This window comes from Dryas octopetala, chromosome 9 (assembly GCF_963921425.1).
Source record: "Dryas octopetala chromosome 9, drDryOcto1.1, whole genome shotgun sequence".
In the NCBI taxonomy this organism is placed as follows: domain Eukaryota; kingdom Viridiplantae; phylum Streptophyta; class Magnoliopsida; order Rosales; family Rosaceae; genus Dryas; species Dryas octopetala.
In genome coordinates, this window is record NC_141374.1 from 13,083,075 (window position 1) to 13,108,641 (window position 25,567).

General features: G+C 35.6%; 3 protein-coding genes and 1 non-coding gene across 5 annotated transcripts; 3 read left to right on the forward strand and 1 right to left on the reverse strand.

The window, feature by feature from the left end:
- Positions 1–1,128: 1,128 nt before the first annotated feature.
- Positions 1,129–7,682, forward strand: ABCF3 (general control non-repressible 3). 2 transcript variants are annotated; one of them, XM_086256346.1, is made up of 18 exons: positions 1,130–1,522; positions 1,807–2,025; positions 2,226–2,415; positions 2,618–2,826; positions 2,934–3,080; positions 3,495–3,623; positions 3,720–3,821; positions 3,943–4,089; positions 4,346–4,408; positions 4,599–4,645; positions 4,774–4,833; positions 5,057–5,139; positions 5,435–5,529; positions 5,906–5,992; positions 6,557–6,644; positions 6,894–6,979; positions 7,115–7,177; positions 7,324–7,682. In XM_086256346.1, exons 1-18 carry the CDS (start codon positions 1,322–1,324, stop codon positions 7,444–7,446), a joined length of 2,139 nt encoding a protein of 712 aa, XP_086112472.1. In that variant the 5' UTR covers positions 1,130–1,321; the 3' UTR covers positions 7,447–7,682. The 2 variants fall into 2 exon arrangements, with proteins under 2 accessions (XP_086112471.1, XP_086112472.1); XM_086256345.1 differs by having other exon boundaries at positions 1,129–1,522; positions 3,495–3,821.
- A 670-nt stretch (positions 7,683–8,352) lies between these two features.
- Positions 8,353–8,423, reverse strand: TRNAG-CCC (transfer RNA glycine (anticodon CCC)). The gene has a single exon. It is a non-coding gene; the product is annotated as a tRNA-Gly (tRNA).
- Positions 8,424–9,031: 608 nt separating this feature from the next.
- On the forward strand, positions 9,032–9,560 carry LOC147274313 (uncharacterized). The gene has a single exon (XM_086256552.1). It carries the CDS (start codon positions 9,055–9,057, stop codon positions 9,286–9,288), a length of 234 nt encoding a protein of 77 aa, XP_086112678.1. The 5' UTR covers positions 9,032–9,054; the 3' UTR covers positions 9,289–9,560.
- Positions 9,561–17,918: 8,358 nt separating this feature from the next.
- On the forward strand, positions 17,919–23,387 carry TRE1 (trehalase 1). The gene is made up of 11 exons (XM_086256550.1): positions 17,919–18,747; positions 19,529–19,648; positions 20,319–20,434; positions 20,584–20,684; positions 20,797–20,906; positions 21,567–21,639; positions 21,719–21,886; positions 21,966–22,053; positions 22,297–22,396; positions 22,556–22,769; positions 22,932–23,387. The coding sequence occupies exons 1-11, from the start codon at positions 18,134–18,136 to the stop codon at positions 23,013–23,015; spliced, it is 1,788 nt and encodes a 595-aa protein (XP_086112676.1). The 5' UTR covers positions 17,919–18,133; the 3' UTR covers positions 23,016–23,387.
- Positions 23,388–25,567: the final 2,180 nt, after the last annotated feature.

Below are 25,567 nucleotides of genomic sequence, written 5' to 3' on the forward strand. Positions count from 1 at the left end.
TAGTACTAGTTAAGACAAGTCGGTAGGAATTTTCCGTGTATTTTTCTAAGTTCGGAGCTATTTTTAATTAATTTTCAAAGTTTATAAAAATAGAAAAATCAAAAAAATCAAAAAATACAAAAAAGATGTGACACATGGCGCACATCCAGCGCGCCACGTCAGCATTAACGGAATTATTGACGAAACAAGGTAAAATGGGACACGGATGTAAGTTACAGGTGGTAATCTGGGACAAAAAAACTTTCAGGTGGTAAAGTGGGAAAGTTACAATTTTGGGTGGTAAATTGATAATTAAGCCTTTAATTTAATATGTTATAATATAAGTAAATATTATTAATATTATACTATATTAATATAAATATATTGTTTAATAATATTCTTACACGTTAAATTTATTACACAATATAATAGTGTATCGGTTACACCTAATAAAATTTTCAATTTCAAAACTCTAAAATGAAGCTTCCAATATTAGTGATGATGAGCATGAAATGATAGGAATTATAGGATTAGTGTGGTGAAGCTTGGAGATGAAAATGTCTCTTGTAATTTTAGAAACTCACTCAAATAGAAATGGACTTAAGTGTTATAGTTTTTTTTTTTTAAAGCACATCATCTCTATTCTAGTATTCTCATTCTTAGCAACCAAAAAATTGTGTTATGTTTCTTAGAACATCCCCAATAGATGCCAATTTAGGGGTTTTATTTCATTTTGATACCGTAAGTCAAAGGGCCATACCTAATGGGAGAAATGGAGAGCTACCAAAACGAAAATGTTTTCCTTATTGGAGCAACATCAAAAAAATTTGGTATTTGTACCATTTTGGGGCCAAATGGGGTATCCAAATGAAAATAGAACCCCAAATGGTAGGTTATATCTCGGAGGAATTAGATGCTAAACTGTTTTGTTTTTTTTTTTGGCCACCAATGCTAGTAAACTGTTGTTAACTTATCATAGTTAAAAATCTAATTTTTTGTAGGGTTCAGGCCCTGTTACTATGCAAATGGGCCGATTCAGTTTGTCAATGTGCTAACCCGAAAGAATTGGACCAGCGAGTCGGACCTGACCCATATTGACATTGCCAAAAGGATCCATTACTCCCGCACTGGTTGTTGGTCATTCCCGCCCCGGCGTAAGATTGCCACATATCCAGCAAACAAACATTAAGCTTCACCGAAACGCCGTCGTATACGGAACACCCTTCTCCTTCATAGCGAGAGAGAGTTGAAGGCTTAGCGCCGAGCTTTTTATCGTTTTTCTTCAATCTCCGCAAAACCTCTGCGCAGTGAACCATTTTTTTCTTAAATTCGGATTCGGAGAATGACGGTGGCGAGCTCAGTGGTCCTCGAAGTGCTGGGCCCGAGGGCCGAGGACGTGGACCAGCCCATAATCGACTACATCGTCAACGTACTCGCCGACGAGGACTTCGATTTCGGCGACGACGGAGAAGGCGCTTTCGACGCTCTCGGCGAGCTCCTCGTCGGCGCTGACTGCGTAAGCGACTTCGCCGAGTGTCGTTTGGTGAGTCTGGTTTTTCCCTCTCATTTCATTTGGTCTGTTTGGTAGCTCAGAAATAATGCTCGGAAAGAAAGTAAATTTGGTTAGATTATTATCTTAGAGTGTAACTTAATTTGATTAGTTTTAAGAGTTCTTGTTTCGAATCTGATTGATAGATTGAGTTTTGGATTTGTAGGCTTTATGTTGTTAGCTTAGTAAGACACTTATGATTAGGCGTGGTTGAGATGAAACTAGTTTTTTCGATTTTGATTTGTTTTGTTGTTGACATTTGTGGAGGTATATGATAGGTTTGTAGTAAAATATCCGAAAAGTTTGGGAAGCATGGGTTGGTTAAGGCTAAACCGGCTGTACGGAGCCTTGCAGCACCAGTAAGAATGAATGATGGAATGGATGAGGAGGAAGCTCCGAAGAAGAAGGCCCCTGAGGTGTTTGATGGCCCCGTGCTAACTGAACGTGACCGAGCTAAAATCGAAAGACGAAAGAGGAAGGATGAGCGCCAAAGAGAGGTAAGGTTTATGTGTAAGATATGATCACGCCAATGAAGTTGGTAGGAATTTAGTATATGAGTTTTACTTGTTATATCCTACTGCTTATGTGAGGGTTTATGTCTGAATCTGAGCTAGGTCATTATTTGTTTTGATGATTTACGTGGTTGAAACATTGGTTTTGTTATGTTCTTCTAAAATTTTTCTTTTTTATTATGCAGCAACAATATCAAATACATTTAGCAGAAATGGAAGCAGTAAGGGCAGGAATGCCTGTTGTATGTGTTAATCATGATAGTGGTGGTGGACCAAATGTCAAGGATATACGTCTGGAGAACTTCAATGTTTCTGTGGGCGGCCGTGAACTAATTGTGGATGGTTCAGTAACACTTTCTTTTGGAAGGCATTATGGTGAGTTTGCTTTTCAATGGATTAAGATGCTCTCAATTTGATTTTCAAGTTGAGAGGGACATTTGTTAGGTCTCCTGGTAGTGAGTTGATGGTACATGTATTTTTTTTATCTCTAACTCTAAGGTTGTTGAACAATGTTGTGGTTGTGATGATAAGTTTTCACTCGGCATTGACATAAGATATTGTGCTGCAATTCATGCAGGCCTAGTTGGAAGAAACGGTACAGGGAAAACAACATTTCTTAGGTACTTGGCTATGCATGCCATTGATGGCATTCCTAAGAACTGTCAAATATTGCATGTGGAGCAAGAAGTGGTGGGGGATGATACATCAGCCTTGCAATGTGTTCTTAACACTGATATTGAAAGAAGTAAGCTTTTGGAAGAAGAAGCTCGCCTCGTCGCTCAACAGGTTGAATACATACTGAGGAGAGTTGCTGATGTGGCAATATTCAGCTTTCAAGTTTTTTTTTTCTTGATGGATTTAATGTTTATACGCTCTTATTATAAAATCTGAAGAGAGAACTGGAGTTTGAGGACGGAACGGAAAAAAGCAATGGGGAAATTGACAAAGATGCCATTGGACGAAGGCTTCAGGAGATATACAAAAGGCTTGAGTTCATTGATGCTGATTCTGCAGAGTCACGTGCAGCTTCCATTCTTGCGGTCAGTTCTCCATTTATTGCTGTATCAATGGCCTAGAAGTGTCTGCTTGACTTAAGCTTGGTCTTAAGCATGAAAAATTATGATGGTTCGGGCTGACTTCATTCTCCTTTGAATTTTATTGCTCTTATGCTGAATTTATGAATAATGGTATAAATCACCAAGCTCACCAATACTAATTAACTACTGAAACAGAAAATCCTGTCTGCTGGCATTGAACCATGCCATTCAAGTAAATTTGGATGGGTTGCTCTGGCTGTGTGCATTAAATGTGCATGTGTGATGTATGGAATGTCCTCTAAGTTGAGAAAGGAGCTTGTATATTTAGCTGCAGTATTACTTGTCAGCTTCTGCAGTATTACTTGTCAGCTTGTTCATTTTTCTGAATTACTATCCTACTGACCAGGAATTTTACAGGGTCTTAGTTTCTCTCCAGAGATGCAGAGAAAAGCAACTAAAACATTTTCTGGAGGATGGCGAATGCGAATAGCTCTTGCTCGTGCCCTGTTTATAGAGCCTGATTTATTGCTACTTGATGAACCCACAGTGTGTTGTTCATACCCCCTTATGATTTTCATATTATTCTTTAAATTTGGCGCAAGTTCTTCATTTTTTCCCTTATGTTTATTCTTCTCTTTTCAGAACCATCTTGATCTTCATGCTGTCCTCTGGCTGGAGACTTACCTGGTGAAGTGGCCAAAAACATGTATAGTTGTTTCTCATGCTAGAGAATTCTTGAACACGGTAACTTACTTGTGTGCCTTATTTTCTCATTTGAGTATATCAAGCACAGTATTAATTGGTACGATTTCTGTAAAATACAATATCTTTGGTATCCCTCATTTTATGTTCTGTATTTTTTCAGGTAGTTACCGACATCCTTCATCTTCATGGGCAAAAATTGAATGCTTACAAGGGAAACTATGATATATATGAGAGGACACGAATAGAACAACTCAAAAACCAACAGAAAGCTTTTGATTCCAATGAGCGTTCAAGAGCTCATATGCAGGTCCTTCACTGTAGCTAATGACAAAAGGATACTATTATCCTTTTTCTTATTTTCTTGATGTCCACAGCAATTAGATTTTACTCTCTGCACGTAGCTTTCTGTTTAAGATCATAAGGATAGATAATTATGTCTTGAAGATGTTAAAGTGCTTGCTCTTCATCATCTTCTTTTGTCTTCTTGTTCCCTTTTCTCTGGCATGTTTTTTGAATTACAGTAACTTCTGTTTGACATTCAAATGTTTTACTTTGATCTGCAGACTTTTATTGATAAGTTCCGCTACAATGCCAAGAGGGCTGCACTTGTTCAATCAAGAATTAAGGTGCTTTTTATTGTATTTTTGTATATAAAACCATTACATCTCTGAATCCTGCTCTCTTACCTGATATTGTCAGGCTCATAGTGCATTGTTTAAACAATTTTGATTTCGACAAATTCTCTTCTTGTTCAAATAATTTGGCTTGCTGTATTGATCTATATGTCTTACATGCTTTCTTCTTACTTTGATTTAGGCATTGGACCGGTTGGGACATGTGGATGAAATTGTGAATGACCCTGAGTATGCATTGATTTGCTTTCGTGGTCTATGTGGATAGAAGCTTCTCGAAACAACATTTTTCTTGAACTTGCTTCTTATTTCTCTTTCCAGCTTTAGTTTATTAATGTCTCTGGCCTTTTCATATGCAGCTATAAATTTGAGTTTCCAACTCCAGATGACAGACCCGGTCCTCCTATAATAAGTTTCAGGTTTGTCAGCTCATGTAGCAAAATTATGTTCCCCCGCCCCCCCCCCCCCCCCCTCCTCTTTGGTTCTCTTTGGTTTTATTACTTTAGTGGAGTGCCGTAATTGCAATTTGTATTCTGTCTCTGCAAGTCACTTGAGATCCCTTGCTTTAATTTCAAGTTTATTCTGCTTTTCATTCCTTATATCGAGCACTTATTGAATCTTTCTGATGATGTGTGTTTGCAGTGATGCATCATTTGGTTATCCTGGGGGACCCATTTTGTTTAGGAATTTAAATTTTGGAATTGACCTAGACAGCCGCATCGCAAGTAAGGATGCTACTCCAATTAAAGTTAAAAAACATTGCTATTTGAGAATGATCCATATATGCATTTGATGCTTTCCATATTATGTGTTATATAATTGCAAGTGTATTTGCAACATAAATCAATGACACTCTAGTGCAAAATGACCTTTCATTGGAACAATCTAATTTTGATGCCTCTACTTTCTTTTGGAAAATATAGATGCATTTTTTCCAGTTGAATAAGTTGGAGTTTATTTGGTATATTGTTTGTTCTCCTTATTCACCTTGTATATGTGGGTGTCAAAATTGTTATGCAGTGGTTGGGCCAAATGGTATTGGTAAATCAACGATACTCAAACTAATTGCTGGGGAGCTACAACCAACCTCTGGGACAGTTTTCCGTTCGGCTAAGGTATCTTTCATGTTTCTTGGGATTACCTATACTGGATAATAACTTAAAATTGATAGTTCTGATTTCCAATTTTGACTAACATGTCCATTGTCCATTGTCCATTGCTTTGTACTGTATCATTTTCACTAATGAAATTTTGTTTCCTATAATAAAAAAAATAAAATAAAAATGTCACTGTGTTGTCCACCAAGTTACTTCAGTTATATATATATATATCATTATTTATGTACATACTGGTATTCTGCACCTCATTTTCATTCTTTGTCTTGTGTAAGAACATAAGTTAACTGCTGTTTGGCGTTTGCAACTCCTTGCAAAGTTGGAGTTAATTTATATGCTTGAACCTGGAGGGGGACTTATATTTTTCTGTCTACAGGTTCGTATTGCTGTGTTCAGTCAGCACCATGTTGACGGGCTAGATTTATCTTCTAATCCCCTATTGTATATGATGCGTTGCTACCCAGTAAGTCCTTGGTATTATTATTTTTTTGCTTTTCTATAATATGGGAAAACTTTTCATTCTATTCATGTTTCTATGGGTGGTATCTGTGAGTTGCTCTTGAAGTTCTTATGTATAGGAAGATTTATATCCTGCAATATTACCCTCCTCTGCATCAATTATAATTTTGCTTAAAATTAGAATATAACCAACCTAGACAGGATATTTTGGCTCTTTCCCTCTCCAATTCTACATCATTGAACACGACTTGGAAACAGCACTATAATAGTCAATCATTTTGACCATGGGAACAAGTTTCCATTTTTAGTTCAGGTTTAGGTGAAATTGTTGCTGAAGGCATACGCCCTATCTCTCTGACCCTAGGATGGGATCTGAGATTATTTATTTCACTACCAGCACAAATTCAATTTGGGTGGGGCAGGTCTCTAATGGATTTGGATCAACCCTTTGTAGTGCTTTAATCTCTTTTGGGCAGACAAATCTTCTTGTTCCTAATTGCCATGCTTTTACTATTAGGATATCACAATATTTTACGTAGTAATAATAATTAAAGTATCCTTCTTGCAGGGAGTGCCAGAACAGAAGCTCCGAGCTCATTTAGGTTCTTTTGGTGTAACTGGAAACCTTGCACTTCAGCCAATGTACACTTTGTCTGGTAATTTCTTTATTCCATATTGTGAATACTCTTAAAGAGATTATTTGATTTTCTAGAACCAGTATTTGAGTTGAACCTCATAAGACTGGCATCTGGTTGGTCAAGTTGAAGACTTCCCAAGACAAGTTACAACCTGTACTGGCAATGGGTGTTACTCACAAAGTCCATCTCACATTGATCTATAGCTTTTGGCATTGTTCTCTAAATACTTAAATTAAAACTACTTTTAATTGCCGAGTGATGTATTAGGTGGTCAGAAGAGCAGAGTTGCATTTGCAAAGATTACTTTCAAGAAACCACACATAATATTGCTTGATGAGCCCTCCAATCATCTGGCAAGTCACAATCCTTCTCGTTATTTTAATGTTTTGCAAAGAAATAATGGTCTTTTGGATTCCTAATTGCTTGTATGAAATGAACAAAACAACACCACCGGATTTGTTCACATTGCAATGGTTGTTTACATGTAGGACTTGGATGCTGTGGAGGCACTAATTCAAGGTCTTGTCATCTTCCAAGGAGGCATTCTCATGGTATTTTTACTATTTTATCCCTATACTCTTCACGATTCCCATTCACAACAATAGCTTAGGTTTCAGAGTTATTTAATGAACTAGTATGACTGTCATCGTTTTATACTAGTTTGTGGTATAATCTAGGTGTGTGCTCTTGCTTACAGGTTAGTCATGACGAGCATCTGATCTCTGGAAGTGTGGACGAGCTATGGGTGGTATCAGAAGGTAAGATAGCACCATTCCATGGCACTTTCCACGACTACAAGAAGATACTGCAATCCTCTTAGACAAGAGTTTGGAGCATTTCATCCTTCTCATAGCGGATGTACTACAGTAAGATTGCAGGAAATTAAAATGATAGGAAAACTTGGAAGAATACACAGTTCTGGAGCTTGTGCATGCCAACGCGTGTGAAAATACTTATTTTGAAATAGCTTATTTGTGTAACACAATATGATTATAGTTTTGTTTCCTGTTCCTATTTAATGGTTGAATGCTAAATTAATATCATTGGATTTTCATAGTTTTTTTTTTTAAGATTTTTACCGGCCAAGGTTTATAATAATATCCTAGGAAATGGCCATACAGTATTTGCCTGATAAAAAAGGAGCTCTAATGTTTTTTTTTTTTTTTTTTTGGGGGGGGGCGGGGTTCTGAATAAAAGTTTATTCATGCTGTGCTCAATTTACTAGCTTCTGCTTGGATTTTTATATCATTACAATTCAATCTCATTTCTAATCAAGAATCTCATTTGTCGCCTACTGTCACTAATACTGTGATGGGTAAAAATTAAATACATCCATGATAGCATTAGCAGGTCACTGACGCTGTGATAAGGTAAAAATTTTATGTAATGGATATATGCATTTGTGATAGCTGAGAGGTTGTCAGTTTGTCACCAAGTATCATTTGACACCGATATAAGTAAAACTTCCAAATAGGAATATTTCTGAGTGGTTTACATGGTAACCACGGCCCAACAAAGAGAGCTTATCATTTAATGAAAAAATGTTGTGAAAATATGGATGTATACCCTCGTTATACTTATACACGTAAATTTGTCTCTTTCAACTACTGACAAGAAAAGACATGCAACAAAAAAAACAAAAAAACACTTCACACTGGGATTTGTCCGAAAAACAGTAGGCCTGCTGTAACTTGTTAGTCTTGTTACACCCAAAAGACGTAAAAAATGCGCATCCGGGGAATCGAACCCCGGTCAGTACCGTGGGAGGGTACTATGATACCACTACACCAGATGCGCCTTGATGGTAATCAGAACAAAAATATTTTTTCAAATATTTAGAAATTGCATTTCACTCTTGACTTTCTTTGCTAATTGCTGGGGTTTGGAACTTTGGGCTTTAGCCATATAGGGCCTATAGGCATGTCGAATTGTTGATTGGATTGTGAGAATAATGTGTTTTACCACTAAAGTTAGTCTAGTCAGGACTTTTTTTTTTTTTTTTTTTCCAGTTTGAGTCTAATTAGGACTTAAGAACTCACACTTAACAAAAGCAAGTTTTTTTTTTTATTTAGAGGAGGGAGATTCGAACTTGAGTTTTTTTTAATAGGTAGGCTCAACCTCTATTAGGACAACGATACATATGTGGTCCCAAAGATGTGGTACATTTCACATTACATTTTTCTAATGAAGTAAGTAATTACCAAAAATCGAGCTATTTGAAACCAATTATTAACTCTCAATACGCACTTCCAACTCTTTGTCAAGACCAATAACCATTCGGCTTAATTTTGAATTTTATTGGACTCTATGGCCCATTCAATTTAAACACCACCCATAGTCCATGAGTCCATGGCCCACCCTATCTAATTCAACCTATAAATCAAAATCAGACATGGCGTGATTTCAATTTTTTGACAGAGTAAAAGAAATGGAAACCGGCAACAGCAGTAGTATAATATCGCGGGAGAAGATTGACCAGGCGGCCAGCTGGGTCAGCGCCACCGTCTCCACCGCCTTCTTCTCCTCACTCGAGCGCTGGTCCTGCGTCAACGTCGCCACCACCGACTCCGACGACGACAACGACGACGAGGCCAAGGACCGCCCTCTCACCCTCACCAATCTCAACGACCCTCCAAACGACGTCGCTAAGCTCCCCGTCTGATCTCTCTCTCTCTCCCACTCTCACTCTGGTATTGATGTTTAAGCTAGACCTTGGTTATGTACTTATGTGTAATTAGGGTTTACCGAAACAGCTTCCAATTTTGAATTTTATGTGTGCGTCAATCGGTGAATGCGTATCTGTATGTATGTGATTTAGGATTATTTTAGTTTGTAGTATGGTTTGCTTTTTTCCGAACATAATTGAAATTGTTGAATTTAATAAAGTTCTTTTCTTTAAATGAAAGATGATTGGCTTCTGCTTGTTTCATTGAATCATGCATGCACTGTCAGGAATCGAATTGAAGAGTGAATCTGACATTAGATGGGCTAAATTGCAAAAAGGGATTTATATGCCTCAACCCAATTACCATTGAATCGAATTCAAGGTTTTGATTGAGTTAAGTTGAGTTCACTGTACAATTTTTTTAGTTTAGAATTATGGTTTAGTATTGGTGAAAGGGATACGCATTATTGGATTGGAGGGCATGTAAGTATTGGTGAATAAATGAATGGATTGAATCTTCCCAAGTTGATGTAGAATTATGGTTTAGTGCTTTCGTAATCTCCTACTTGGATACACAATTTATAAGAACGCAATCCCTTTCCTGTTGTGGGATATAGTCTCATAGACATATAGTATATGCTTAGTAAATAATAGATGCAGGGCAGTGTAAGAAAATATACCATATTTCCTCTTCTATTTCTAATGTCAGGTTATAGGATGCTACTATTAGATTTGTTTACACCATTGAACAGCTCGGCATAAACTCATACTGCATTCTCGCATGATCAAGTTAGAAAGATTGATGTGTGCTTATTCATCATGAGCATGTGATGATGATTGTAGCTACAGCCTCACAGCTCGCATGTTCAGCTCACTGTTTGAATAACTGTGTGGGGGATTATAGGTCTAATGGTAAAGAGTACTTACCCTCACATTCACAACAATAGTTCAACTCTTGCCCTCTCCTCTGAATAAAAAAAGAATAAGTCATAAGTGCAATACCTTCTGCAGATTTTAATAGATATATAGAGTTTAAACCCACATAGAGTTTAAACCCCTGATATTTTTGCCGCTCTTCTGCTAACCCTTTTCCTCTCCATAGGGGTCATGCTAGATGGTAGGAGTTCCCTTGAATTTCTTGTAGAATTTATTGCTTTTAATTGTCCTTGGAATGTGTATGTAGCTCCTAATATCTTTCACCTATCTCTATCCATACAAGTGTAATGGAAAATCAGCTTTTGAGAAGTGAACAGGTCTGACACTCTTTGTTGGTGAATGTCATTGTACTTTCTATTTTGCGGTTACACTTTCAAAGTGTGGTGACTCTAGTGGCCTTTAGGTGTTGTTTTGTCTTGAGGTTTTGTGATTTGGACAAAGTGAGGTTTGAATGTATCCCAGATGACAATGGAACTATCTCTGGGGTATTGATGTATCTAAAATTCTGAGAGGGATAACTTAAAGGCATTCAAAACTGAAAAACTGCCATCAGGAAATAAATGAAAAATACTCCAGTCGTGATTTTGCTAATTTCAACTCAAGCTTTTCCTTTACAATTTTTTATGGTTCATCCTCTTTTGTATATTTGTCCCATGTTTGTGTATGTGTTCATGTGCAAATGGTGCATCTGATTGGCTAAGGTTGTCGTAACAGATACTGCTACATCAAGCTTTGAAGAAAGCAGTTAGTCACTTGAAATGATACTCTCTATTTATAATGTGATGTTTCATCTCTCTCTCTCTCTCTCTCTCTCTCTCTCTCTCTCTCTCTCTCTCTCTCTCTCTCTCTCTCTCTCTCTCTCTCTCTCTCTCTCTCTCTCATACTATAACTCCTAGTGCCATTAGCAACAGTGCTAAAAACCCACAAGAGTAAACATTTCACAAAACTATGCCACAACTACTACTGTTACCACTAGAACAAAAACAGTAGCAATATGAATAGTTAAAAAGATTACCACCATCATTAATCTCTATGCTCCCTCCAACATAGTAACATTACCACACACCGTTTGATGATGTACAACCTCGCTCTCTTCCCCTTCAAAGTACTCTTTGATGCCTGACCTTTGGTTTGCTTTGGTGGGCAAGAAGAGGTAGACAGCTCCATGAACTTTGACTCCTCACTTCTCTACTGTGCTTTCTTGCCCTCCTTCTCTTACAACCCCTTGTGCCCTGTTTGTCGCCCTTGTTTTAACTCGGGTTTTATAAGGAAATAGAGGAATCTTTAGTGTGTGTGAATTACAATTTACTAGAGGTTGTTGCTTCAGTTTCTGTTTGAAAGTGAGTCAAATTATTGTCGTCTGTGGTAAAGGCCTGGAGAGAAGACTGACTCAACCAGTCAACCAGGGAGCTGCTTTTCTACTCTCAAATGCTGTCTTCTGCTTCCCCTGGTCTAAAAATCCGGACTTCCAGGTTGGTTGTCTGCTGGTTCTAGGATTTATTGCAAAACAGGACATGGACCACAATCAAAGCCCTTAGAACATTTTAGGAAGTGCTTGGGTTCACCCGTACATGAACTTATTTATTTATCGTGCGTTAGATAATTGGATTACCAAGCAGCTTAACTCAGCAGCTGAGGCCAACATGAGGTGGCCTTGCTTTTGACCACTGTCAGTCTCATAATATATCATTTGACCACCGACTTTCAAACAACTTTCCTATCAGTTATATTGTGGTCATGGTAATAGTTACTCTAATAGTTATCATTATGACCACCGACTTCAAACTCCATACTTATATACAGATATATAAAAGCAGCTCTAACAGTTATGGAACAAATTTGAGATCTCAAATCATATCAATATAAGTGTTGGTCTTATTGTAAATAAATGAATTTTAAAGTATATTTAGATATAAAACAATGAAACCTTACAGTATCACTTAGAATCCAAATTTAAGAATTAGGTTCAATTAGGGTTCAATTCCCCTCAACCCTCAATGTAACCAAAAAGTTTTTTAACATTCTTAAACATTACTCATTTGCTCAAATTCCACCCACTCCACCTCTTTTTTCCTCCTCTTTTCTCACATTAAATTTCATTGCACACGTAGTGAATGTAAGTAAACTAATGGAGTTGACCATTGAAACAAATCAGAGGCTGACAGTTCCTTTTCCCGTACAACTGTACAAGGAAGGTTCTTTTTTTTGTCGAAACCATACAAGGAAGTAAGGAGACCTAAAAGATTCAGTGTTATTGGTCTTTGTAAAGTGAAGTCACCTTGTGGCGAAAAAACAAAAGTGAAGTCACCTTGTGGCCCAAAAAACAATTAAGTGAAGTCACCTTGTGGCCAAAAAAAAAAAGTGAAGTCACCTTGTGGCAAAAAAACAAAAGTGAAGTCACCTTGTGGCCCAAAAAACAATTAAGTGAAGTCACATTGTGGCCAAAAAAAAAAAGTGAAGTCACCTTGTGGCAAAAAAACAAAAGTGAAGTCACCTTGTGGCAAAAAAACAAAAGTGAAGTCACCTTGTGGCCCAAAAAACAATTAAGTGAAGTCACCTTGTGGCCAAAAAAAAAAAGAGTGAAGTCACCTTGTTCATTGGGATTAGAAATCATGATCTCTGACCGGCCAAAAAAAAAAACAAGAGGAAATCATGATTTTTGGGCTGTTATTGGGCTTGAATGCTATGGGCTACTATTGGGCTTGAATGCTATGATTGGCCTCATTGAGGTCTTGTCCAGAATCCAGATCCCAGAAAGAGGGACACAGAAAAAGTCACAAAACAAAATCCTCAACATACAAAACATCCAGATGTTCCCTTCGTCTTCTTTTTTTCTTCGCAGACAAAACAGAAACCATCAATGGTTCTTCTTAAAAGCCGGCTTGACCGTTGACTTTTCTAGCCCTTGTGGTTTTAGACTTTTAGTCTTTCATTATTTATTTATTTATTTTATTTTTTCAATCGCGATTTTGGGTTTTATGAATTTTGGTTGATCTCCGATGATGATTTTCTTGGATGCCTAGCTTTCTCATGCATATATATATATATATATCGTTCCAATTTCTGAAGCTTAATCAATTATCAGTTACAGCTTCCATGTGGAACTTAAGGGACATCTGAGGAGGTTAACCCCATTTTTTTTACTTGATCTTTTTCCTTTTTGTTTTTCCTTGAAAATTAATTAACCGGAGAAAAGTATCAGATTAGCTCGTTGATTTTGGGCCTTACTTTTTAGAATTTATAATTGTACACATATATTCACTTTTTCAAAATGATTTTTGGGATTCTGAAAAAAATTGTCAAAACTAAGGAATGACAACATCTAAGGAATTTTATGGAAATTTGCATAACTATAGATTTGGAATTGTAAATCCTATAAATATCCAGGTGACAGTGTGACACATAGTTTTTAGATTTTGTACATATTCAATTTCCATTTTGATGTTCTACTTACATCTGCAAACCTCTTCATACCCGGTTTTGTTTTGGGCTTTGGCCCGGGCCCCTCAAGGAATAACCAAAAATTGTTCATACATCACTCGCTAACTTTCGGAAAAAAATAAAAAATAAAAAAATTATGCACGAACTTATAATTTTAGCGGTAGAATATATACCCTCATATATAGTTCAATCCTCGTTTTGCCCTTGTTAAGTCTTAAAGAAAAATAATTATTACATGAATCATGAATGTGGTTATCATTTATTAAAGGAAAGACAAAATAAGAGCTAACTAGCGAGAAGAAAAACCAAGAGACTCCCTAAATGAAAAGAGAAGTTAAATCATATCATATTCCATAAATTAGCTTTGCTTCTCTTCTTTTAGGCTACTGCACAAGCGGACTATGAAATAAGAGGCTCAACCGTAAGCCTGTTAAGTACTCAGGTAGAGACAGAAGAGTTAGAGGCTGACCATCATATCACAATTTTTTGAATGACGGGTAGTTTTAGGATTATGAACCCCAAAAAACATTTTCCAAATTTTCAAGGTGAGTTATTCTGGGAAGCAAATAGAAGGCCTTTTTACATTATTTTGTGTGTTTGATATCTTTTGTGATATAACTAACATGCTTGGTACTTGTCTAGATCACTAGATGTATTTTAATGTGTCAAAAGTAAGCATATGGCATGCTGGTTCTATCTTTTTAGAGCATGTGTATTCGTTAGCTATAAGCAATAACTAAAGTTAAAATTTAGCTAAAAGTCACAAAAATCCTTGACATTTGTTAGCATTTAACTGAGCTAAAATTGCAATAGTTAAGTTTACTTAAAAATTTAGCTATTGCAAACTCAAAAGTCAGGAAAAGACTGGATCCCATGTGCACAAGTGCTCTAGGCAAGAGAGAGAAACCAAGGACGTGGCGCAAGCTGATTAGAGGATGTCCTACAACTGGGTCCCACGCTGATTGGATTAGGACTGAAATAGTCTTTTCAAAGTCGTTGAGTGCCTTTGGGGCTTCCTCGGTAAACGTATTATCGTTTTTTCTTCTCTTTACGACGCCCCTAGTTTAAGTTTTCTTCCTCCATTTTAGTCCACAGAACAATGAAATTTGCAAAGTTTGTATTTTCCTCATCACTCGATCCATCGAAGGGTATAATGGGGGTCATGGGATAATTGGGGAAATTATGATTCATGGGGAAATTTGGGCCCATGGGGGGATATGGGGTTATGGAATAATTGAAAAAATTGGGATTCATGGGAAAATTGGGGGCCATTGTGAAATTAGGATCCATTGAGAAATTGAAATCTATGGGAAAATTTGGGACCAAAGGGAAAAAAGGTTATGGAATAATTGGAAAAATTGGGATTCATGGGAAAATTGGGGGCCATGGGCGGATTGGGGGCCATTGTGAAATTGGGATCCATTGAGAAATTGAAATCTATGGGAAAATTGGGATCCATGGGGAATTGAGATTCATGGTTGTTGGATATGGTGTTTTGTGGATGAAGAGTGTGTAGTGTGGTTGTATATATAGAGATGAAAATGTGAGGTAGATGATGAATGAGGTAGATGAGAAATAAACAAATGAAAAAAAAATTAAAATATCTATTGAAATAATAATATTTAAATATATTCAATATTATACTCTATTAAAGATCTCATTAACATAAGGGTTTCTTTTTAAATAAGTCCATTTGGACAAAAGTAGTTTTTAAAAAACCCAAATGCGGAAGCCTAATTTCAAGCTGGCCTACTTTTTAAAAATTAGGTACTACTATAGCAACGTTATTATACCGCGCTACAGTACCTTTGAAAATTGTTATTGTCTAAAAATAACTAATTAAATTGTACAAATACACTATTAATTGCTACTGTTTGGCATTAGCAATCATTATTACTATAACAATTTGCTTAGTTAAAAAAAAAAAAACCATGGAAAAAAACATAACGTGGACTTATTTGTCATTCAACTTTTTAAGTGAGTTTTTTTTGTACAAAGGGCTCTAAAAGTGGACTTTTTTATAATTAATTATTAAAATAATTACAATGGTATAATTAGTAAACTATATTAATTTATACATTTTAATTTATAAGAGTATACATGAATACACTTTTTAAATTAAATAGATGAGTTTTAGTTATAATATTTACCAATGTACAAATTTGTAATTTTAGCTAAATATTGCTTTTAACTATAGCTATAATTAAAATCAATGCACATGCTCTTATAGATTGGTTTCACAACTTTCACATGATTGCCCTGAATCTAATGGTCAACTACGTATTTTTTGCGATTTAATTGGGCAATTCTTTTTTTTTTTCTCACAATAATTTTACCATAGTCACATGCTTCATGGTCTCTTGACTCTCTTATAGGTTGTGTTCATGCAATTTGACTTGGACCACCCATCATTGTGATTTGTGGTGGTACCCAATCCATACGCCAACATCACAAGTTAATAGTCTATTGGAATTTTTTTATTTCTCAACAGTATGCTATATTAATTTTTTTTAATCAAATATGCTTTAATAATTTTTTTTTGTTAGATCGAAGAGAATGCTTTAACAAATTAAAAAAAATGATAATGATAAGATAATTTTAAATGGACCAAAACTCTTACCAAAAAAGATAAAAGTAAAAACCAACTTGCTTGTAGAGTTGTAGAGTTGCAGTAGTTCGAATCCCTCCTCCCTAAGAAAGTCAAAAAAGCCCAATCTACTTTGGATACTCTTCCTACAAAATTAGTACTTTCCTTGAACCCTTTTAATTTAAATGTATAATCTTAATTCTTAATTGATAATCTAATATCACACCGTATAATTTCTCCATGCTAAATTTGGCTTCCATCACTTTCAGAGCTCATATAAGTATATAACATCTAGGGACAGGATCCAAAATGAGTCAATAGAGTCTATTAATGTCATGTCTATTTATTCTATGTTAAATTTAGGCTATTTTCTCTTTTAAGGTAACCAAATTTTAGGAGCTTTTGACCCATAAGGCCCCTACAAAGACAAATTGTTGAATTCGTCATTGAATTTCTAATTTGATTTATAATTGAGTAAATCTAGAATTTAAGGCAAACTGAATGTCATAAATCAGTGTTTCTAACTAAGGAATTAAATTTCAAATTTCAAATTTCGAAGGTTCAAAAATATCACAATTTTGAAGAAAATTTTAAAAAAAATTTCAATTTCGTTGAAAATTTAGACTAAAACAATTGAAACTTTTAACAAAATTTTGAAAAAATTAAAAATAAAACTAAAAATAGAAGTTTTATTCAGTTATTATTTGGGGTGGTTTAGAGAGAGAGAAGGGTTTAAATAAGATTTTGTAAATGAATAATGCTATTCTTACCACATTTCTTATACCACATTCTTATACCATCTCACGTGTCATTACTTTATTGGACAAAGTTTTTCTTTTTCTTTTTGGGTTTTTATTTTTATTTTTTAGTATCCAATGTATGAATGCCATGTAAGTTGCCACATAAGGTGGTATGAAATTATGGTATAAAAATATGGTATATCTAGCACTACTGTTTTTAAATTAGTGCAACATAAAATGCATAAATAGGCAGTATAAGAGTGTCCACCCATTTTTTATAAATAAAATATACAAAGATGATAAGTAATCCAAGTATAAGGGTGTCCCCTTTCTTGTACGTATTGACAATCTTTGATTCTAACATAAATCTTTTTTGATTATTGTTACAATTTTTTTTGTAACAATAATGTCTCTCACATGTCAACATTTTTGACAACTTGTGAATGAAATGGACGAAAAAAGACAGAATGAGATACGATAAATAGTTGTAAATAATAAAGTGGAACAAATAAATATTTGGATGATAAAATAGAAATCAACCGAAATTATGAATGATAAAAGCATAAATAAGCCAAAATAAATACATTCAAAGGTTGTAAATTATTAACAATTTTTTTAAAAAATCAAAATAGTTTAATAAAATCTATTAAAATTCAAGAGAAATTTATTGGAATTCTCGTAAGTGTTATGTGAACAAAATTTATCTAAATTTATTATTGAAATTCATAAATTTTTTAAAACAAAAATCTATAAAATTTGAGTTAAAGATTTTTTTTTTTTTTATTGCCACGAGTTAAAATACTTCAATTTTATAGAATTCATTCAAATCCACTCTGTCAAACCAAACCTTTTTGCGCTTTGACTACTCAGACAGACCCTTCGTCTTGTCATCGTTCTATGATTCCTCTCAACCTTTTCACCTCTACATTGTACACGTCGAAAGCCAAACGGCACTCCTCCATTGAACGAAACCCAGTCCAACCCAACAACCTACCCAATCAATTTCCAATTCCCAAGTGCCGGATTTTGTCTTCTTCCCGATTACAGTCTCTGTCATATTCTTCTTCTTCACCACAACCATGTACCCTTCTTCTCAATCCCATCATTCCCAACCTTCACTCTGTTCCAAGTTCCAACAATGGCGGACTTTCTTCCCCACAACCATAACCAAGCTTTTTCCTTCTTTTCTTTCCTGCTCTTCTTCTCTTTGTCACTAACAACCATGACTGTCACAAAAGCGTCTTCACCATGCAGCTCCGATTCGGGCCCTGTGAAGCCCACAACCCCATTACTCACCTTCCTCGAACGAGTCCAGCAGACCGCGCTCACCTCCTTCGGAAAATCCAACTTCGACCCAAAATTGTACGTCGACTTGTCGCTCAAGTCCGAATTGAAAGCAACCGAGGACGCCTTCCACAGACTTCCCAAGTCGGAAAATGGGTCCGTACCGGCCAAGGATTTGAGAGACTATGTGAGGGAGTACTTTGAGGGTGCAGGGGACGATATGGTGTTCGCTGAGCCAGAGGATTTTGTCCCGGAGCCTGAGGGGTTCTTGCCGAAGGTGAAGAACCCAGAAGTCAGAGCCTGGGCTTTGGAGGTTCATTCCCTTTGGAAGAATTTGAGCCGCAAAGTCTCTGCTGGGGTACATGAAAACCCAGAGTTCCATACTCTGCTTCCTCTGCCTCACCAGTTTGTGATTCCTGGTTCGAGGTTTAGAGAGGTTTATTATTGGGATTCTTATTGGGTAATTAGGTAAGTTTTGATCTTTCTTTTTTTTAAGTTTGATCATGTTGTTTTTATCATATGCACTAGTCATGATATACCATATAAAACTGTGTTTATAAAGGACTAATATATCATCATGCTATTGTTCTTTAATTTTCTTCTTTTAGTACTTGGCCATGCCATCAATGTAGGATATTCCTAGGTTCTTCCTTTGTGGGGCAAAATTTAATAGAATTGCTTGACAGTTCATGTCACATGGCACTCCATCTGCTGCATTGTGGTTTCTCTTGGGAAATCTTCATTAATCCTAGTTCTGAATTTTATAAAGTGGTGTAATTTTATAATGTGAATTGAGAATCTAATTCTATTCATATAAAATGAGATTAGCTTTATTCACTTTTTAATCTAGGACAACATTTAAATTTCAAAGGTTAGTGAGGACAATTTATAAGAATTTGTAAAACAAGTAGAGATATTAAATCAACACTTGATTGCAACCCCCCTGAGTCCCTGACTCATGTTACTTTTTACAATCATATGAACCCTTTTATGCATGGTGGGTTTTTGTCTTTTTCCGTGGGGCAGGGGCCAGTTGGTAGAAAATTTAATGCTCTGAAATTGTGTACAACATTTCAGAAATTATGCTTTTTTTGCTGCTTCATTTTGGGGAATTTTACCCTCCCTAAAATATTTACTGGGTATAAACTTAATGTGCTATCATGGAGTACTATTTACTGGGTATAAACTTAATGTGCTATCATGGAGTACTATTTACTGGGGTTAATATGATTGTATATATGTTGTGCAGGGGATTGTTAGCAAGTAAAATGTATGATACGGCGAAATCAATTGTGACTAATCTCATTTCCTTAATAGAAGAATATGGCTATGTCCTTAATGGTGCAAGGAAATATTACACTAACAGGAGGTAATGCTTCATTCAGTGCTACTCCTCTAGCTTTAATGTTTCATAGTACTTATAACTTTCCATGTATGGAAGAATTCTTTAAGACATTAATCGGTCAATCACCATTTTGATCACTTGTACTTTCTGTTTATACATAAGCAAGCCTAATGTACTGATTATTTTCGTGTCTCTTAAAGTTGATGAATTGGTACCTTAGCCATTTGTTTGTAATCTTCACTTGGAGCATTAATTTTGTGGGATTGATGTTCAAAAGTTTGTGATGCTATATGAGCACCACAGACTACTTAACCACTGAGTTCAATGTGGAATGAACACGGCTGTATATACAATTTATAACATCAGCACTAATGCTTTTGATATCAAGAGAATGCCTTTGCAGCCTTTTCCATTGAAATCCAACTTAACTTTTTATTTATGAGGAACCCAAAGAGTGCAAAAGACACTTGTAAATTTGTAACTCTAGTTCTCTGTTCATGAACGTAGTTGTATTATGTTGATTGGAAAACTCTCTCTTGTTCTGAGGTTTAAGATTAGGAATCTAAATGTATGCTTTTTAAATTTTTGTACTTCTCTTGACATTATGCTATAAATTTTACATATGCAAATTTCCTTGATATACACTGAGATCTATAGTTCAATTCAAAATTTATCTTGGGGGCAAACTTTGCAGCCAGCCACCCCTTCTAAGTGCAATGGTTTATGAGATATACAAGAGGACAGGTGATGTGGAATTAGCTAGAAAGTCTCTCCCTGCACTGATCAAAGAACATGAATTCTGGAATTCAGGTATTATGGGAAAAATTTTCACAAAAGGTTTACATTCTCTTGATTGTCTTCGTTTGATGTTTGCAGTGAAGTTATGTTTTCTTAATCTTCTTTGGTTTATTGGTAGGTTTTAAACTTTGCAAGTTTTACTTAATTTTCTGATGTTGTAGGTATTCATAAGGTAACTATTCAGGATGCTCAAGCTCAGAATCACACTTTAAGTCGATATTATGCAATGTGGAACAAACCTAGGCCTGAATCTTCAACCCTTGTATGTCCTCCTCTGCAGCTTAATTAGCAACAATTTTGTGTTGTTTATGTCAATGGTGGGGAAAAAAAGAAGAAAAAAGAGTGTATTCCTTTTAACATCTTATGTCTGTCAGGACAAGGAATTTGCTTCCAAGATCTTGAATGTTTCTGAGAAACAGCATTTTTACCGGGAAGTAGCTTCCACTGCCGAGTCTGGATGGGATTTCAGTACAAGATGGATGAGGTAAATTTTTGGAGGGGGAAGTATTTTGCATTTCAACCGCATTATAATTTACTTCTCAACAGTATTTTCATATCAATATCAATTAGTTTCTTCAGGAACTGTTTGGCATGGGGTGTTAAGTCATGTGATGCATATGTTTGTCATCTGAAGCTCTTAAAAATCTATTCACCATCCAATATGGTGTAAGTCTTCATATTATCCATTTTGCACTGCATGTGCCTAAAACAACCATGGTTCAGCTTGTACATTTGAAAATACTATTCTGTTTCTGTAGGAAATGTATTCTTATTGCAATTAATTTATGCCTATCAAAATCTGGCCTTAAAGAAGTTGGTAAAGCATACATTTTGGAAGGGCTTAGAAGATGATAAGACTCGTTGACTATGTAATGTTTTCTGCATTGATTCCCTGAAGAAAAATAAAAAGTGAAATTTTTAAATTTGAGAAGGCTAAAGCCAAAGAAGCATGCAAATCCACATTTAGAGAACAACCACTTTAGTTCTGTTGGAAGGGGTATTTTTCACTTTTACTTGATTTCAGAGATCAGTATAATTCATTTCAACTGAATGATAAGGGCCATAGGGCTGAGTCAATTATTGACATTTAGGATGTTAACATTTTGCATAATGAAGTTGTGAGATTTTTGTTTTCTTGTTGCAGAAACCATTCGGATTTTACAACATTGGCTACCACATCAATTTTACCTGTTGATTTAAATGCCTTTGTACTAAGGGTATGGCCCAGAACTCTAAACAAAAGGGGCCCTATAAATTACAATCTGTGAACATTAAAATACGTATCTGTTAATGCAGAATGAACTTGACATTGCCTTCCTGGCAAAAGTTACAGGAGATAGTGGCACTTCTGAGCGCTTCTTGAAAGCTTCTGAAGCAAGACATAAGGCCATAAAATCTGTTTTCTGGAATGCAAAGAAGGGGCAATGGCTTGATTACTGGCTCAGCAAAAGCACATGCAATTCGGTATCTAATCGCGAAACTCTTTGATTTTCTGACAGTTAAGACTGTGGTTGTCTTAATTTCTTCTAATTGATACTCACAGGAAGATCACACAAGGGAAGCTTGTAACCAAAATCAGAATGTATTTGCTTCAAACTTCATCCCTTTGTGGGTTGAGTCCTTTTACTCAGGTTTGTGCTTCTGAACCTGAGTACAAGCTTTAGACTGCTACATCTGAATATGTGACTATTGTTTTAAATAAGTCAACCAAGAAACATGGAAGCATACCACAATTTACCATTGAAAGATATCAAGTCCAAATATTGATTTAGATGCCTTTTTCTATATCATGCACCACAAAACATAAAAGAAGATCTTTATTTAGTTTTATACCATGTATACTGAGAAAGTTCTTTCCCTGTGTGTGAGTGAAGATGCTTCTCTGGTAGAGCAAGTTACAAGAAGCCTTCAAAGTTCAGGACTGCTTCATGCTGCTGGTATTGCAACATCCTTGACAAAATCAGGAGAACAATGGTAAATGAATAAACTAAATTCAACCATCTTTGAGTATTTTGGGACCTATCTGAGACCAAAAGATAAGGGCTGTCCTAGTGGGGAGGGAAAAAGTTTCATATTTCATTATCAGCTATTTACTTCAACTTTTCAATGACCCAATGGAACTTGTGAGAACAGGGACTTTCCAAATGGTTGGGCTCCACTCCAACACATGATAGTTGAAGGCCTGGCAAGATCTGGACTAAAAGAAGCAAAGTTAGTGGCAGAAGACATTGCTGTGAGGTGGATCAGAACCAATTATGTTGCCTACAAGAAAACAGGCACCATGCATGAAAAATATGATGTGGAAAAGTGTGGAGAATTTGGAGGTGGTGGTGAATATGTACCCCAGGTATGGCTTGATCACTTTACTTATAATTTGACTACACACAAGAATCATCTTAAAATTCCATGGAAAGGTGACTTGTTTATATCTGTAAATAGATCTGTAGGCGTTATGACTTTAATATTTACATAATTTTGTTTAAATTTGATTCTGTATGTTGCATTGCAGACTGGTTTTGGGTGGTCAAATGGAGTTGTATTGGCATTCTTGGAGGAGTTTGGATGGCCTCAAGACAGAAAGATAGTTTGCTGACTAGCTTAGGAGTTAGAACCCCAGAGGAATGAATTTAACACACGGGAAGTGAATTAGTGAATTAGTCTTGGAGAAGCATTTCAGTTGTAACCTCTGTAGTCTGTATGTTAGAAGCCACCATTGATTTCAAGCATTTAATATGTTGCCATTATTTTATTTTATTTTTGGTAGAAAGGGGCTTCAAGCCAGCAAACACCAAAAACTAGCCACAAACAGATCTGGGCTTAGTCAGCCAATACAGTCGGCCTCAAATAAGCTAATGACAGGAGGGGGAGGGGACAAGAATAACTCAAAGGCTAAGCTCCTAGAATGACCCAAACCTGCAAGACCATCTGAATATATTGCCATTATTATGTGAGTACATAGCATTAAACTGGATTGAATTGGGTTGAATAACTATGGTCCAAGTAATGCTCGTCTTATTCGATAACTATTAATTTATATCACACACATAAACAATAATTACAAATTAATAATTCACATTCACAATCTAACAACATAACATATCACATTGTCTAACAAGACAAAATTTCTCCAATTGCACTTTGAAACACATTTGGAGTGTAAATGCAATCATACCACTTCTTAATTTGGTGGATTCATACAATCTGTTAATTTATGGCTCACAAAAAATATTTTATTATTAATATATTATTACGATGCCTATTGATCCACGAGTAGGTGATAAGGATTATTGTCTGATATACTTTTCGGGGATCAACTTCTACCAAGATTCTAAATATTGGTTTTATTTTTTGGTCGAATAAATATTGGTTTTGTGATTAGGACAGAAAGTTGAATTTGCTCTACAAGTAAGCACTGATTGGTGGAGCTTGGATTGTACAAGAATTTTCCAAAGCTGGTGGAGTCAGTGGTCCAATACTTGATACATTCATGTTCACATCTTGACAAAAGAATGGACTAACAAAAGGGTTATTCATAATCAAATTGCATAACTGTTTGATCATACTCCAACTCATCGTTGACATAATTGACATTGATCTTTATGGACTCATTACAATTTTAAATGGAAAATGATTTAATTAGGGCCTAATCCTATATATATATATATATATATATATGTATGTATGTGTATGTAGTGGGTGGTGGGTCGCTGACTCGGTGATACATAATAGATCCTCTAATGATAGAGATCCAATTGTTTAATTAAGAGTATGTTGGCTGTTGCGTTGTAATTAGATAAGCAAGTCATGTTGGTTTTTGGGGGATGATAATGACTTGATGACAAAAGAAAGCCAAAAGACACAACTCTTCACAGGCACACACAAATTACAGATACATACATACAAACTCTGAGTCTGAGTCTGATTCTGAGAGAGAAAAAGATTCCCCACGAATCAATTGGATTCCAAGTTGTGATACCATTAGCACTAGTGTTAGCCACTTAAATATGCTCACCTCCATTATTTTCGGTAAAGTTTTTCTTCTCTCTCTTAATTAATTTGGTGTTCTTATGAGGAAATGCATCTTAAATAGGAGATTACTTAACAATTTGATTCCATCTATTTTTCTTATTTATCTTGCAAGAGGATGCAGATCCTCTTCTAAGCACTCTAATCTCTTATTCATTTTGATTAAATTAGTCTTGAATGAGAAATTTCTCAATAGAAGCTCTCTATGCATATATCATTAATGGTGTGGTTTACCAATGAATACATATGTATAGAGAATTTAAAATCAATGATCCATACTCATAATTTAACAACATAATGTCATATATCTGGTAAGATTATTGTCGGAGAAAAGTGACTCTATTATTTAACAACATAATGTCATATATCTGATAAGATTATTGTCGGAGAAAAGTGACTCTATTAGAGCATTAGCGCAATTTCATATTAAAAAAGTGAAGAGTCATCAATTGATATAATAAGAAATTAAATTAGACACACTAATACTAATGTCTTTTGGTAAAATCCCATTCCCGTCGGGCAACCCGGGTGGCTAAATTGAGGGAAAATATCAATAGGTATGTGGCCGGACTCTGACACAATGGTGTGATGATGCAACCTTGTTTTATAAGAAACCCATTAACCTAATATTATATATATTCAGACTAGAGATTTATTAAACATTGTAATTGAGATGGAGGGATGATTGATCTCATGAAGATTAGTTTAGAATAAGAGATTGAAAGCCCTAAAACCCTAACTTTAAGGGAAAGGGGGGACCCTGCAAGATTCGGGTGTACAAAGTAGAGAGTGGCAATCATTGATTCATGGTAGCATTCAAATGGCACCTCATTAATCATGTAATGCTTTTTAGTAATACAAAAATGAGGTTTTAATATTTGAATTGGGAAATGAGTGGGTGGAAAGTATACAATGACCAAATGGCTCCAAGATTTTTCACATTATTATATGAATAGTGTGATGGGATTTGGTCCTTTTTCTCAAATGGCTTGATTAGTCAAATAGAGTTGGCAAACTAAACAAAACACCCAAATCCAAGGTTTGAATGTGGGTGGGAGTGTATTAAAATATAGGAAACAAATCAGAGGGAAAGCAACTTTAGGCTACTAAGCCTACAAG